Raw genomic sequence first — 12,859 nt, forward strand, 5'->3', positions numbered from 1 at the left:
AGGAAATGCACAGGGGCAACTAATAACATGACTTTGATCTGCACTTTATGAAATCATAAATTATTAAATACACCTGTGATTTTCCAGCTACAACATGTACACATATCTGTAGTTAGAGAGGTCCATATTGTTTTAAAACCAATGTGCAAAAGTCAGTCATTACTATTTATACAAAAATGAAGGGCACTTAATCTAGAATGAAATTGCATACAATAGAAAAATAAGATCTAGATTGCTGAGGATAGGGACATTATACAATTTCCATGTTTTAGACCCCTCAACTTTACACCATCTTAAAATAATACTTGTTAAGATGATTTGTACCAACAACAAAAAACTACATCTGTGAGGCTCTAACAAGGTCAGGCTGTCTTGACAGTATTAGGCCGACTTGGATTTAAAACCCTGGTATTTATTTTTTAATGGTTATGATAGTAGTGGTTTTCCAGGATTGGGTGAATTTGTTTAATACTGCCTCATTTTCTATACATTTAAAACATATATTCTATTTTAGGTTTGCAATCAAATTCAAATAAGTACAAAACAGTGAGAAATGAGGCTCAAATTAATTATTTGTATTTATTTTGCCTTTATACAAACATAACTTTTAAAAAAAAAGCAGATACAATCAGCAACCATGGCAGCAACCAGTTTACACCTCTCTGTAGCTGTGGAACTACAAGAGTTATTGGAAGTAACCACAAGTCTATCAACACATCAGTCAGAAGTAAATCAATTACCTCTGTAAAAAAAGTGCTTTTCATAAGACAGAGAGGTTCCCACAAAGTCAAGGAACGCATCTATTTTCACCGCTCAACATAACTCTCATAATCCATTAACGTAGTTTACAAAAGAAGCATGTTTGTCTCTGAGTGGAACAATTGTACCAGTGTAAAACTACAAAAGTTCAGAAAAAAACGTCTGTTTCTTTGTAATATATTAAAACGTACCAGATTTTAAAAAGCTTGTACACTGTCAGAGCACTCTCAAGGCACCAGTCCAGTGTTTTAACTTTGTACTCCTCAATCAGTTCTTGTGTCTTTAGTTGGGACCCATAACAAGATACCAAGCACAGCTAAGATGAGGTCCTCTGTTTCACCAGCCAGCATACACAGGTTCTGCATCACAGGGGACGCCATAGTATCGACCCTGAGGTCGCTCTTTGCCTAATAGTGGAGCTCGTGCTACAGTCAACTCTCCATCAATGTCCCTCCGTCGACGTAGGACCATTAAAATTATGAAGAGTACGGCCACTGAAAAAGAACACCAGAGGATGTTACAGGAAATGTCCATTTACAGTACTATTGATTACACATACGCCAATATTATACTGTGAGCATGATTCCTATTTTAATTCATTTTGTCCAGTAGGAATGAAGTGGTCTCAGTTTAACAGGGGAAAAAAACAGTTTTCATGGTGCAAAAAGAAAAGTGTTCTGTTTTTGTGAGAGATATTAGTGTCATATATCATAGCATACCTTAGGCATACAAAAAATGCTTAGTTTATATATGAAATCTGCAGTACAAAGCTTATATTTTAATTAAAATACATAACGTAATAAACAAAACAAAAGATAATAATAATAATTCAGAGCAATTCAAAGTCCTTTCACTGCAATTTATTTTTTTCATCTTTGCTCATTTCCTAATATGAGTGAGAAAAACATGAACTGTGCCGTTTAAGCTAAAGAAAAAAAGGAAGCCATATATTATCCAAATGGAGATATAAATCAATATATCAAACAAACACTTTTAATACTTACTTTAAATAAATGTGTTTGTGTGTCTAATTAGATTATATATATATAATTAGATAATATATATAATCTAATTCCCACATATTGCAGCCTGAAGCTTCACAACTTTAAGGTAATCAGTTTGAAAAGCATAACTTTAAAGCAATGCTTTTAAACATGTTGTTAGTTCAACTTTTCTTTGCTATAACATGAAAAACAATATTAAACCCTAGCTCTCAGGCTCATTTCATAAGTATTAAAAAAAGAAAAGCATGCAAGTAAAAGCCAAATGAAAGACTTAAAATATGCAAGTTAAAATATAGGGCTAAAATATAAACATGAGTGGAATCGAGTGATACATCTGTGGGAGTATGAAATATGAAATATGATTGAATAAACTGAATGTAAACAGGAATAAAGTAACTGTCTATGCAATGGAGAAGTAATATATATACAGAGATGTCTTAACAGTAAGACAGTATTACGTCAGAAAAACGTACTGGATAGTTAAGTGTTACTTACCCCCTCCCCCAATTACTAAAAGGGCCAAGGTGACAGGAGCCAGTTCACACGTGTCCCCTTCTTTGCGGAAGAAAGTCTCCATGCAGTATCCCGGAGACAAGCTGCCCTCTGGACAAAAAGCATCGCTGGGACACTTAATGGGGTTCACATCTGGACTCTGAGGAAAAAAAACATGTCAACCAACATATGCAAGATATTTGTTTCCTCTGATTTGTGTGGACGTGCAGTACTCACAGGGCAGTAGTGATTCTCTGGACATAAATCACAGTTCTCCCTGCCCCAGTTGACTTGGTAGAATCCACTGCCACAGATTTGACACATCGTCTGATGGGGAAGCTTGTGCATGCCTGTTTAAAACCAGATATCACCTGGATGGATATATCCCCTTTTTTATCATGAGCTGCCACACTGATACACATTACTCTTTAGGCCTTGTAGCATTAAGTTAGCATGATATCAATTACCTGGCCGACACAGTGTGCAGCCCCTTGCGGCAGACTGCAAAGCTTCTGTTCCTCCAGGACACATCTGACACTGGCTACAACCAGAGGAACTGAGAGAGAGAGACACGTTTGTGACTGTAAATGGATAAACTATTATGAATTTCATAGCTGTCACAAGTAACTTTGAAAAATGTGAAAGCTGATTATTTTAAAGCTGTTTAGCAGCTTGGTCTAAAAGTATTAACAGACATACAGTATAAGCCTGATAGGACTGATGTTTCAAAGGTTAAAAGAAACGCAACATCTACATTTGTATATCAGTGACTTACTCAAGCATGTGTTGACTTGAATTTGTGTAGAACATTTGGTTTTACTTGCATGCCCCCAAGGTAAATGAAGACTCCAAAAAACACAGTGAAAGTCTTGATGAAACTTAAAGAATATAGCAAAAAGAATGCTGTTTAACAACAGCAAAACTACATCAAATCATCCGTTTACAAACTCTCTGGTTCAGTATGAGTCTCATCTGCGAGTACTGTTTATGCACAAGTCTATTAAATAATAAAGTTTAAGCAAATATGAATTTGTTTCAGAAGTAATGAGCATATAATTGGATGAATAAGATATCGACTATAATGGATGAGGTGTGTGAGAGTTCATCAACTGATTTATTGTTATAGTTTTTCTGTTGTAAAACGCTGGCCCAATGTATTTGAATCATTAGGTTTTTGGATTTTCTTTGGATCTTTCACTATAGATGCATGTGAGAAAAACAGTTTTCAACATGAATTCAGGGTAACACACGCTGTCGCTGAGGCATTGATAAAAGTCATATTGCCTCAAACTACTGTGTGTGTGCGTGTGTGTGTGTGTGTGTGTGTGCTGCCAAACAGAACCATGGGATCATAAAATCATGTGATGTTGTTAGATGAAGTGATTATCCAAACACAGCGATAGTTAGGAGAGTTTCACAAAGATTTCTGGGTCCTAGAAACAAACCATAATAGAAACAGAAATAGAAACCCGGCGGTGACATTTAAGTACAACTTACTTGCAGAAGCTTCCCTGTGCACATGGCAAACATGAAGTGGAGCTGTGCTGCGAGGAAAAGAAACCTGAAAGCAGTAGGCAGAAAATAACTCAACACATGTGATTTGTGTTTTCTCTCAAATCTTTGAAGATGTCAAACTATTTTGAGATACAGATACTCTAATCAGTTGCAAGCTAATGTTCATTTATAATTTACTTGACATTTAACATAAACAAATCTCATTTTTGACCACAAGTATACTGTTGGTTTTGACTGAAAGCATATCAATAGTTAATGATTTACAATTGATGATTTATTTTTTTGTATTCAGCTCAATAAACACACCTGCTGGACAACTTGTGCAACTGTCTCCACCAGTGATATTGTTGAAGGATCCAGTAGGGCAGGGATTACACAAGGGACTTCCAGTGAAACTGTGCAGTAGTGCAAAAAACACAAGACATTGAACAGTGAACTAGATGGTAAAGCCAATAAAATCCATTAGAAGTCAAAGTAAATGTAGAATGTGTGTCATACTTTGTGTAGAAGCCCCGGTTGCAGGGCAGACACTGCTGCTGTCCTGCTAGCGGCTGATAGAAGCCTCTGTTGCATGGCAGGCAGGCACCAGGAAATAGACACAGCCCGGGGTCAGCACAGCATGCACACAGCAGGGTGTCTGGGGAGGGATAGGGAAGCATTTTCTTAACTACGACTTTACTGTTTACATCTTAAAATGGTGGCTTCATGTCAGATGAAACGGTCGTTGACTCACTGTTGTCGTACTCCGATCCCGGTGCACAAGGCTCACAAGTAGAAGTGTTGAACGCCAAGCAGCCTGGGGTCGTGGTGAGAATCACGGGAGTTACTGTCGGATCAGTCACATTCTCCATGAAAGTGGTGTTCATCACTGCAGGAGCTAGTGTGGTCTGGCTCACCACCATGCCTGGAGGAGAAGGACACTGTCTTTCAATTCTGACTTCTGGTAGTGGACTGAAGTAGGAGTATTAATAAATAAAATCAATCATGACTGGTTTTTAGGTGCCTAATATGGTGCTATATCAGGCCTGGTTTAAATCCAGCTAGGACTTGTACCCAATCTCGCTTTTTCAACATGATTTGTGTCATCACTCTACTGACACAAAAGCCATCAAATGCACACAGAAAACTTGAAAAAAAAGTTATGTCGGTCATAAAAACTATCAAATTGAATTATTGATTTGACCTGAAGTTGACATGTTGCAAAGGTCATGCAAATGTCTCTTGGGCTTTTGGAGTATATCTGTTGCTGAATGTTTAATACAACAATAGAAGCAAAAACTAAGTACGTTTTTAAAAGGAGCTAACCTGAGACGTTTTGGGCCTATGGTTTATTGGCATCTATTTACTTAAAGGCCCCATGTCATGGCTATTTCTACTGATCATAATTCCATTGTTGAGGTCTACTAGAATAGATTTACATTGTTCAATGTTCCAAAATCACATTGGCTTTCTTATACAGCATCTCTGTATAGTATATTCACTCTCTGTCCTACACGCCTTGTTGGAGCTCCTGCCTCCCCCCCCCCCCCCCCCCCCCTATGAGCCCACTGTGCTCTGATGTGTTACAATGGCATTTGTTAGCAACCAGAAAATGACACCAGTAATGACAAACAGATGAGAATGCTGCGTGGGTCTGGGTGCTCCGCCCTTTGAGGCTCGAGGAGCAGACAGTGTGAGCTGTATTACTGGTGTCGTTCCCTGGTTGCGGCGTGGGGTCGTTGAGACAGCGAGACACCACTCACAGCCAGGCTGTGAGTGTGTGGCAAACTGTGAGTGGAGATCCACGGAGCCGCGGGTGAGAAAAGATAAGGCTGAGTGAGTGTGTGTGTGTGTGAGAGGAGCTCCACGGATTGGTCCATTTGGACCTGGGTATCGTTACGTCACCATACTCAGGAAGAAAAAAATGGAAAAATAAAAATCTCCAACCAGGCGTTCTGGGGCAGCATAGACGGGTATTTTCTGTGTTAGAGTTTTACTCGCTATAGGTACACTGGCTTGCTGTATTTGTGATTTTTCAGCTCACATCTTAGCACACTGAAAAATAAAAATGCAGAATACCAAAGTAGATTTTCTGCTGTTGTAGTGTCAAGTAGACATTTCTGTAAAAAGGTAGTCTTGGAGAATTTGAAATTGAATGTATTTACATTTTCAGCCATTTACAGTAGTGCTCTTAGTTTTAAAGAAGTATTAAGTATTCAATCATCTCCCTCATTCTCAGACATAATATCTACCATTGATATTCCTTGGCTATAACCACGGAGAAAGTGAGAGCAACGGATAACGACTTTAGTAAAACAGAGCCCATATTGTGTTAGTAATCACATTAGCCATGTGCTTAAGTGCTTTCTTCAATATGAGCCATCCTCTTCATGAAATGCAATTATTCAGAAATGGGGTCATGTGATTTCTCTGGTTTTTCTGGGTTGGCAACATTTCTCTCTCAAACTTTTAGACACAATCCTTTGTTATACTAACAGAACGTTATATTCTTAAGTATTTAGCAACATCATATTCAAATCTTTGTAAAACTAGTCTCTTTCAGACTATTATTGTCATACCACATGATACTTAGTTTTAATATAACAGTTATTAACGGACCAAACCAACACAGTAGGCTACATTATTCTGTGGTCATTCTTCATGAGGAGAACGTTGGTTGTGAAAGGATTTCCAGCTAATAAACTTTTATTTTAGAAAGATGTGTCCCACTTTTCACATTTAGCTGTTGTGACTGCATGACATTTGTATTCAATGTATAGTTATGTTATGCTTTGATTGCTTTAAAACAAGTATTTAACCATACCTATCTAAACATAATATGCCATTTCAGTTTTGATTAGTGAGTTTACACTCTCAATAATGATTATTTAGTAAACCTATATCGTGCCCACTGTGTAGCAGCATTACAGCAGTTATGGTCGGTTAAGAGTCAGGCTCACCAATGAAACAAGCGGCGCATATGGCAGGCAGAAGTCCCCGGCCCTCCATCCTCCAGATAATATCGACTATATCTCCAAACAATGTCAGGACGCTACAGCATCCCTGACAAGTGTCCCGCGAGCTGCCTTTGTTTTTAGAGAAGACGTCAGTGACGCTCGCTCGCAGTGGGATCAGTCCTCTCATCAGTGTCATATGACAAAATACACATCATGTGATTTTGCTTTACATGGAAAAACTGTATAAAATGGGCCGGATTCAGACAGATCTCCTGATGTTACACGGAGCAGCCACCAGGGGCGCCTGTAGTGTGATTAAAATAAATGTGTGGCAAAGTACAGTATATTCTGTATAATTACAATCTATTAGTAAACCGTTACACAGACGATACATACATCAAAAAGATTTAAACAAATATGCAGTTTTGATTTCATATATTCATGATCTATTTCTGCTTTTCAATGGGAGGGATTCTGGCATGATGATGACTAATAATGAGTAAAACATTTTACAGTAACTTGTTGCCAAAACAGACACCCATCAACAACAACACACAACTTTTTAGGGAAGGGACATTTTCTTTGTAAGTCGTGAGTTGAAGGTGGAATACAGGTGGAATCTACTACGGGGGAACATTGGTGCTATTTATTGTACACCTCAAATAACATCATTTCTGGAAATAAATCATAATGGCACTCAAACATTTCCACAGCTATTTTAATTTGAAATGTGTCAAAGAATAGACAAAAAAAATCCTCCCACACATTTCTTGCAGACACTGATGATCTCTCTGGTCTAAAAAAGAACATTCACAGGCCTATGCATATTTATGTCTTGAGCGTTTCTGTCTGAGAAACAACAGAAGGTGCGTCCTTCTGGATGTGACGCTCGAAGCTCAGCTCCAATTCCTCCCAGCTTGTATCAGTCAGGCTTTCCTGGCAGTAAAAGAAAGAGAGAGACGAATATCATTTACTGCCATGTGAAATCGCAACACTAACAAAAACAGACAACATACTGAGAGAAGTCATTTCCTCTTTGTTCTGGATTTCACACTCACTTTGTTGTGTGTCCCTGTGTTTCTAACAGTGTGTGCTGCTGTCGGCTCAGAGGGTTTGGCCTTCTTGCTTTGAGTTTGTTTCAGTCTTTGGCGCTCTTGCTGTTTCTCTTCAAGTTTCTTCTGCAGCGCCAAAACTGTCTCATCATGAGTCATCGCCTGCCGATGAAATGGCCTGGATTTCCTCTCCTCTTTCCTGCAACATGCCAGAACACCTCATGACTGTGTGGGGGATATTTCAGTGTTTGTGTATGTCTGCTTTAGCCCCATATTTTCCTATCACAATCGAATGAGAGCCAAATATGTTCTGACCTGATGGCAGCAGCCTGTGCCAGCGCTCTCCTGTGGAGCTCGATGGTGTCCAGCTGCTCCAGCAGCAGCTGCTTCTTGTTTTGCTTCTCCTCCAGGATGTGCTCCCGTTTCTCCTGCTGCTCTGTCTGCTGCGCCTCCCCCAGCAGGGCCAGACGCTCCTTCAGCTCCACCAGGGACATCTCCCCCAGCAGCTCATGTCCTGCAGTCTGACATGGCACAATCGATTCACAAGAAGTATGTGAAACTATCTCAAATGTTATGGCATCCATGCCTTCCCTCACCCACCTCTGTGTCGTCAAAATTCCTCACTCTTCTGTGAGGAAGCGATTGAATGGCGCGGATTTCACGGATGATTTCAAATTTTCTGCTGAGCTCTGCTTGTGCTTCCTCCAGTGCTTGACGTAGGAGCTCCTGTCTTTGCTCTGAGACTTCTTTCACTGTGAAGTGTAAGTGACATTGATGAGAATGAAAAGGAAACCATGGAGAAGAGGCCATTGCATCACATGTGATGTGAAATAAGGAGGCCTTACCTATACTTTGCTTGAATTTCTGTATTCTCTCTTTAGCTGCTTTTGAGTTCTTGTGTCCTTCTGCTACTTGTTGCACTAAGTCTCTTATTTCCTTTTCCTCCTGCATCCTTTTCTCCGCATATGACCGCATCAGCTGAGCTCTCTAAGAAACAATAAAAGCCACATTATCCATGCATAATTGTAAAGACCTTTCTTTAAAAGGTGTTTGCAGAGAACACATAACTGTATGACACGTTTACAGTCTCGTTACAAACTTTAAAGCACTATGTTATCTTATGTAAATGAATGTTATTGTCATTTGTCAATGTATCTTTACCCACCTCTTCTTTCTTTAGCTGAGCAGCCTTCTGGTTGCGTTCCATTATGCGTGTGCGGGCCATAGCTGCCTCCTCATAACTGATGCGTCCCTCTAGGTGTCTGCGCTCAATCTTGGCCAGCTCTTCCTGAAGGTCCCTCTCACGCATCTCCTTCTGCCACTGGAGGAAAGACGAGGGCTCACGTGCCCCTTCCACCAGACGCTCCATTCTGTATACAAACACAAATAAATGACTCAACATCTGGCAGATCCAGTCTTATTCCAAACTCAGTTTTATTCTAGCCATATATGGTCTTATTCTACCTTGTTTAGTCTAGTTAAGATTGATTGATTAAGGATAAAGATATTTTTTCCACATTCGTTATATAGAACATCTCAAGAAAATGTAAGCACAAGTATTTTCAAAATGATCAGTTATCATAAACATTATAATTTGAATGTTGCTCGCATTAAAATAGTTTTGCCTTCTATTCCAGTACTGTCTTATGCAGGATAGAATAGAATATATCTTTGTTGTCATGATGCAAAGTATAGAACATTTCTTTTGCCACTCTCACTGCAGTCAAAATTAAACTCAAATAAATAAATAAAAGTGGTAAAAGCAGAGGTAGTAGCGATGACAGTGCAATGAGATCAAATTAAATGTCAATGTGCATATTTAAACTTACAGTCTAAAAACGTTAAATGTACAAAACTGTATACATGTAGTGACTGTGTGGGAGGCGTGTGGTGCAGTGGGTTGTGCGTTTGTGTTCGGATCATGGGGTCACAGGTTCAAACCCCACTGCAGTCAGCATGTCGTTGTATCCCTGGGCAAGACACTTCACCCCAAAATAGCTCCTGTGGGGATTGCCCACAGTATTGAGTATGTAAGTGGCTTTGGATAAAAGCGTCTAACAAGTGACATGTAATGTAAAGGGTTATAGTAACCAAAGGATGCAAGTAAAATAGCCATAAATATTTCTAAATGGTAGTGTTTGTAGTCTTTGAGGGGCGGAGGTGTGTTTATGAATGTTCACAGTTGTTGAATACTGATCAGGTTCGAATACATAATGCCACTAACAAAGGTCAAGCAGTGGCAGTTGAAAGTGGCGCTGTACCTTTGCAGCTCCTCCTCCACCTGACGGTCGTACAGCGCCCCCTGCCTCAGGATGGCTGCACTGTTGAGCTTGATTGGCCAGCTGTTAGTCTAACAGAGTCAGAATTAGGATATCTATATTAGTTGATATCCTTCACTATTAAACTGAAGACTGATCCACTGAAGTAAGTTATTACATGTCACCTTATTGCTGGAGGGATTTTCAGAGGAATGAAATGAATTGAATTTGAGTTTTGAATCCAAGCCCTCCTTAATCTGAGACATCGCTCTCTGCAATACAAATGATGGTTTGTCAGAAATGTGAATTTTGGACTTTTCTCAGTGTTTTATCTTTTTTAATTAGCTTTGAAATTAATCAAAAAAAGATTACTAAAGCACAGTCAATAGCCCCTACCTTGGTGTGTTCAGACTTCTGGGGATTAACACACCTGAACTGTTTCATATTTGCCTCATAGAGCAGTTCCTTTGGTAAAATAAATAGAGGTAGTTAGAAAGGCATATAACAAAGCTACCATAAGTTATGATAATAATATGAGAATAATAGTATCCATTAGTAAGTGTTTTGATGTGCTGGAATGTAATGGTTATTTGTGTTTTACTTAACGGTTGCATGTGATATACATTAAGTCTTTTTTTACACAGTTTCCTCCCATCTGGTGATAATAGTAAAAGCAGATATTTTACCTCAGTCTTTTGAAGGTTCTTTTGTTTGATCTCCTCGATCATCTGCATCTCCTTTGGAGCCTTGTATGTGCTATCTGGCACCTAAACAAACAGATTCTATGAGCCTCAACACAATGATAAAGTCTTGTCTATATGGTCTATAAAAGACAGCACAGAAACTAACTGTGGGACAATGTTTGGAAATATATTATTGTAAATGATACTAACTGGTTTAGATTTTTCCTGCAGAGGAATGACCTCAGGCACAGGCAGAGGTCGAGGTTTAGGTTTCGTGAGAGAGAACTCCTGAGGCTCAGTTCTTTTGATGTGAGCTTTCTTGACCTGAGTCCCATGAGATATTTTGACGGCAAGCTGGTCCAGGAGAATATCCATCTCAGGGCGCCATCTAAAGGACACATATTCTTTGATCCTTGACTTTAAAAAAAACATTGATTTCCTTCAAAAATATTTTCCTTCTCTTCTCACCTTAGCAGAGGGCCAACCCAGAGTTTCTCCACATAGGCAGCCTCGTAGATATTATTCCACTCGTCTTGTATCCACGTAGTGAGGTTTGTGAAAAAGAAAGTCAGGAACTGTAGCCAAACACAAGACACACACTGTCACACAGGGCACAGTATTATGGTAATTTCCCTATGAAACAACAGTGATAAGAGTTTCTTACTGTGTGCATCTTCTTGATGTCCAGAGATTTAATAATGTTACTGAAGCGCTGAAGTCCAAGGTCATCAAGAGAAAAGGTGGCGAGGTAACAGATGACTGAAGAACACAATAGTATTATAAACAAAATCTTGTTTTATTTAAAGTCCAATTTTGAATGTAGGAGTTTGTTTGGTTCATTAACTTACTGACAAGCTGGCTGCGATCACCTCTAGATAAGCATCGTCCATTCTGGCCATAGAAGACATTGACAACTACGTCCAGTAACTTTGTTTGTTCAATGCATCCAGAAACTACATCAAGTATGAACTTCTGATGCACAGTATCCATGTTCTGTAACAAAAAACAACAAGCAGCCTCAGGGAACCAGTGATATGACTATTTGATTTTAAAGACATATTGCTTTTACTGCACTACTACTCTAGTACTTTAATAACCTGCATTACTTTAGATAAAGTTGCTACAAAATATAATCAACTACTAAATGACGAAGTATGCCCTAGAGATAACTCTAACCAACAGTCTATAAAAAGACTGATACAATGTGCTCTCACTTACAAGATGCAACATAACATGAATCCAATAATTCATTATTCTAAACAGAGGTGGGAGAGCTACTGAGATCTTGTACTTAAGTAAAAGTAGAACAACCAGAGTGTAGGAATACTCAGTCACATGTAAAAGTCCTTCAATAAATAATGTTATTAAAGTAAAAGTTCAATATTCACCACTGAATTGTAGTGGAATAGAAGTACAAAGTAGCAAATACTCAAGAAAAGTACAAGTGATACCTCAAAATTGTACTTAAGTACAGTAGGCTACTTGAGTAAATGTAGGCTAATTAGTTATTTCCCACCTCTTATTCTACACGAGTACTTTTACTTTTGGTACTTGAAGGCTTTACTTTCAATACTTGTGTAAATGTGTGTTTGTACAATTTCCAATGTTTTACTGTAGTAGACAATCTGAGTATAGGCCAATTTACCTGCAGATCCTTTGAAGCTTCTTCCATGAAGTCATCCAAACACTGTCTGCCAGCTCTGAACCTATCGAGCAGCACAATGGCCTCCTTGGCAAGCGATCCATAGCTCGATGCCATTTTGTATCGATCTACAGAAAGCCGGGGGAGATTGATAACTGTGGTGAAAAGATCTTTGCTCAGAGAAATGCTCCACAAAATACAGTATATATCCTCAATGGTCACGTGGGCTTCTCTGCTGTTTAAAGAGTAACATCTTAGTTCCACTTGAGACTGGTTAAAGTGTTGATAAAAGAAGATACATTCATAGAAAGTTTTACCAGATAAAATTCACGGCTTGCTTTCAGCGCACACAGTTGCCATGTTCAATCGTTGCCTAGCAACCCACTAGCGTAAACAGAAACGTATAGGCCTGCCTGAGTAATGCCTTACAAAAACAAGGATTAGCAACGTTAATGAAAATTAATGAGGTTTTTTAAAAAGTATTATTAGTGGGCTGTTTTGTTCAACAGATTTACAAT

General features: G+C 38.9%; 2 protein-coding genes across 4 annotated transcripts; both read right to left on the bottom strand.

Moving 5' to 3' along the window:
- Positions 1 to 592: 592 nt before the first annotated feature.
- On the bottom strand, positions 593 to 6,908 carry si:dkey-21a6.5 (major surface-labeled trophozoite antigen 417). 2 transcript variants are annotated; one of them, XM_034222503.1, is made up of 9 exons: positions 6,710 to 6,908; positions 4,504 to 4,674; positions 4,269 to 4,407; positions 4,077 to 4,153; positions 3,753 to 3,816; positions 2,723 to 2,811; positions 2,493 to 2,605; positions 2,259 to 2,415; positions 593 to 1,253 (listed from the first exon to the last, which is right to left on the bottom strand). In XM_034222503.1, exons 1-9 carry the CDS (start codon positions 6,900 to 6,902, stop codon positions 1,096 to 1,098), a joined length of 1,161 nt encoding a protein of 386 aa, XP_034078394.1. In that variant the 5' UTR covers positions 6,903 to 6,908; the 3' UTR covers positions 593 to 1,095. The 2 variants fall into 2 exon arrangements, with proteins under 2 accessions (XP_034078394.1, XP_034078393.1); XM_034222502.1 differs by having other exon boundaries at positions 4,077 to 4,165.
- A 284-nt stretch (positions 6,909 to 7,192) lies between these two features.
- Positions 7,193 to 12,766, bottom strand: cfap99 (cilia and flagella associated protein 99). Of its 2 annotated transcripts, XM_034222511.1 has the most exons (16): positions 12,659 to 12,766; positions 12,345 to 12,469; positions 11,548 to 11,698; positions 11,364 to 11,458; positions 11,168 to 11,274; positions 10,910 to 11,087; positions 10,703 to 10,783; positions 10,413 to 10,481; positions 10,202 to 10,288; positions 10,020 to 10,108; positions 8,924 to 9,128; positions 8,604 to 8,745; positions 8,359 to 8,510; positions 8,074 to 8,279; positions 7,765 to 7,957; positions 7,193 to 7,642 (listed from the first exon to the last, which is right to left on the bottom strand). In XM_034222511.1, the coding sequence occupies exons 2-16, from the start codon at positions 12,456 to 12,458 to the stop codon at positions 7,535 to 7,537; spliced, it is 1,977 nt and encodes a 658-aa protein (XP_034078402.1). In that variant the 5' UTR covers positions 12,459 to 12,469; positions 12,659 to 12,766; the 3' UTR covers positions 7,193 to 7,534. The 2 variants fall into 2 exon arrangements, with proteins under 2 accessions (XP_034078402.1, XP_034078403.1); XM_034222512.1 differs by lacking the exon at positions 7,765 to 7,957 and having other exon boundaries at positions 7,590 to 7,642.
- Positions 12,767 to 12,859: the final 93 nt, after the last annotated feature.

This window comes from Gymnodraco acuticeps, unplaced genomic scaffold (genome assembly GCF_902827175.1).
Source record: "Gymnodraco acuticeps unplaced genomic scaffold, fGymAcu1.1, whole genome shotgun sequence".
NCBI classification, from domain to species: Eukaryota; Metazoa; Chordata; class Actinopteri; order Perciformes; family Bathydraconidae; genus Gymnodraco; species Gymnodraco acuticeps.

Excerpts from the sequence above, each read along its gene's own strand:
- si:dkey-21a6.5 (XM_034222502.1), bottom strand. The coding sequence starts at position 6,902 with ATGACACTGATGAGAGGACTGATCCCACTGCGAGCGAGCGTCACTGAC. Across the intron at positions 2,606-2,722 it reads CTGCACACTGTGTCGGCCAG|GCATGCACAAGCTTCCCCAT; the intron begins GTAATTGATATC and ends GGTTTTAAACAG. Across the intron at positions 1,254-2,258 it reads TTTAGTAATTGGGGGAGGGG|TGGCCGTACTCTTCATAATT; the intron begins GTAAGTAACACT and ends GTTCTTTTTCAG.
- cfap99 (XM_034222511.1), bottom strand. The coding sequence starts at position 12,458 with ATGGCATCGAGCTATGGATCGCTTGCCAAGGAGGCCATTGTGCTGCTC. Across the intron at positions 9,129-10,019 it reads GTGGAGGAGGAGCTGCAAAG|AATGGAGCGTCTGGTGGAAG; the intron begins GTACAGCGCCAC and ends GTTTGTATACAG. Across the intron at positions 8,511-8,603 it reads GAAATTCAAGCAAAGTATAG|TGAAAGAAGTCTCAGAGCAA; the intron begins GTAAGGCCTCCT and ends TACACTTCACAG.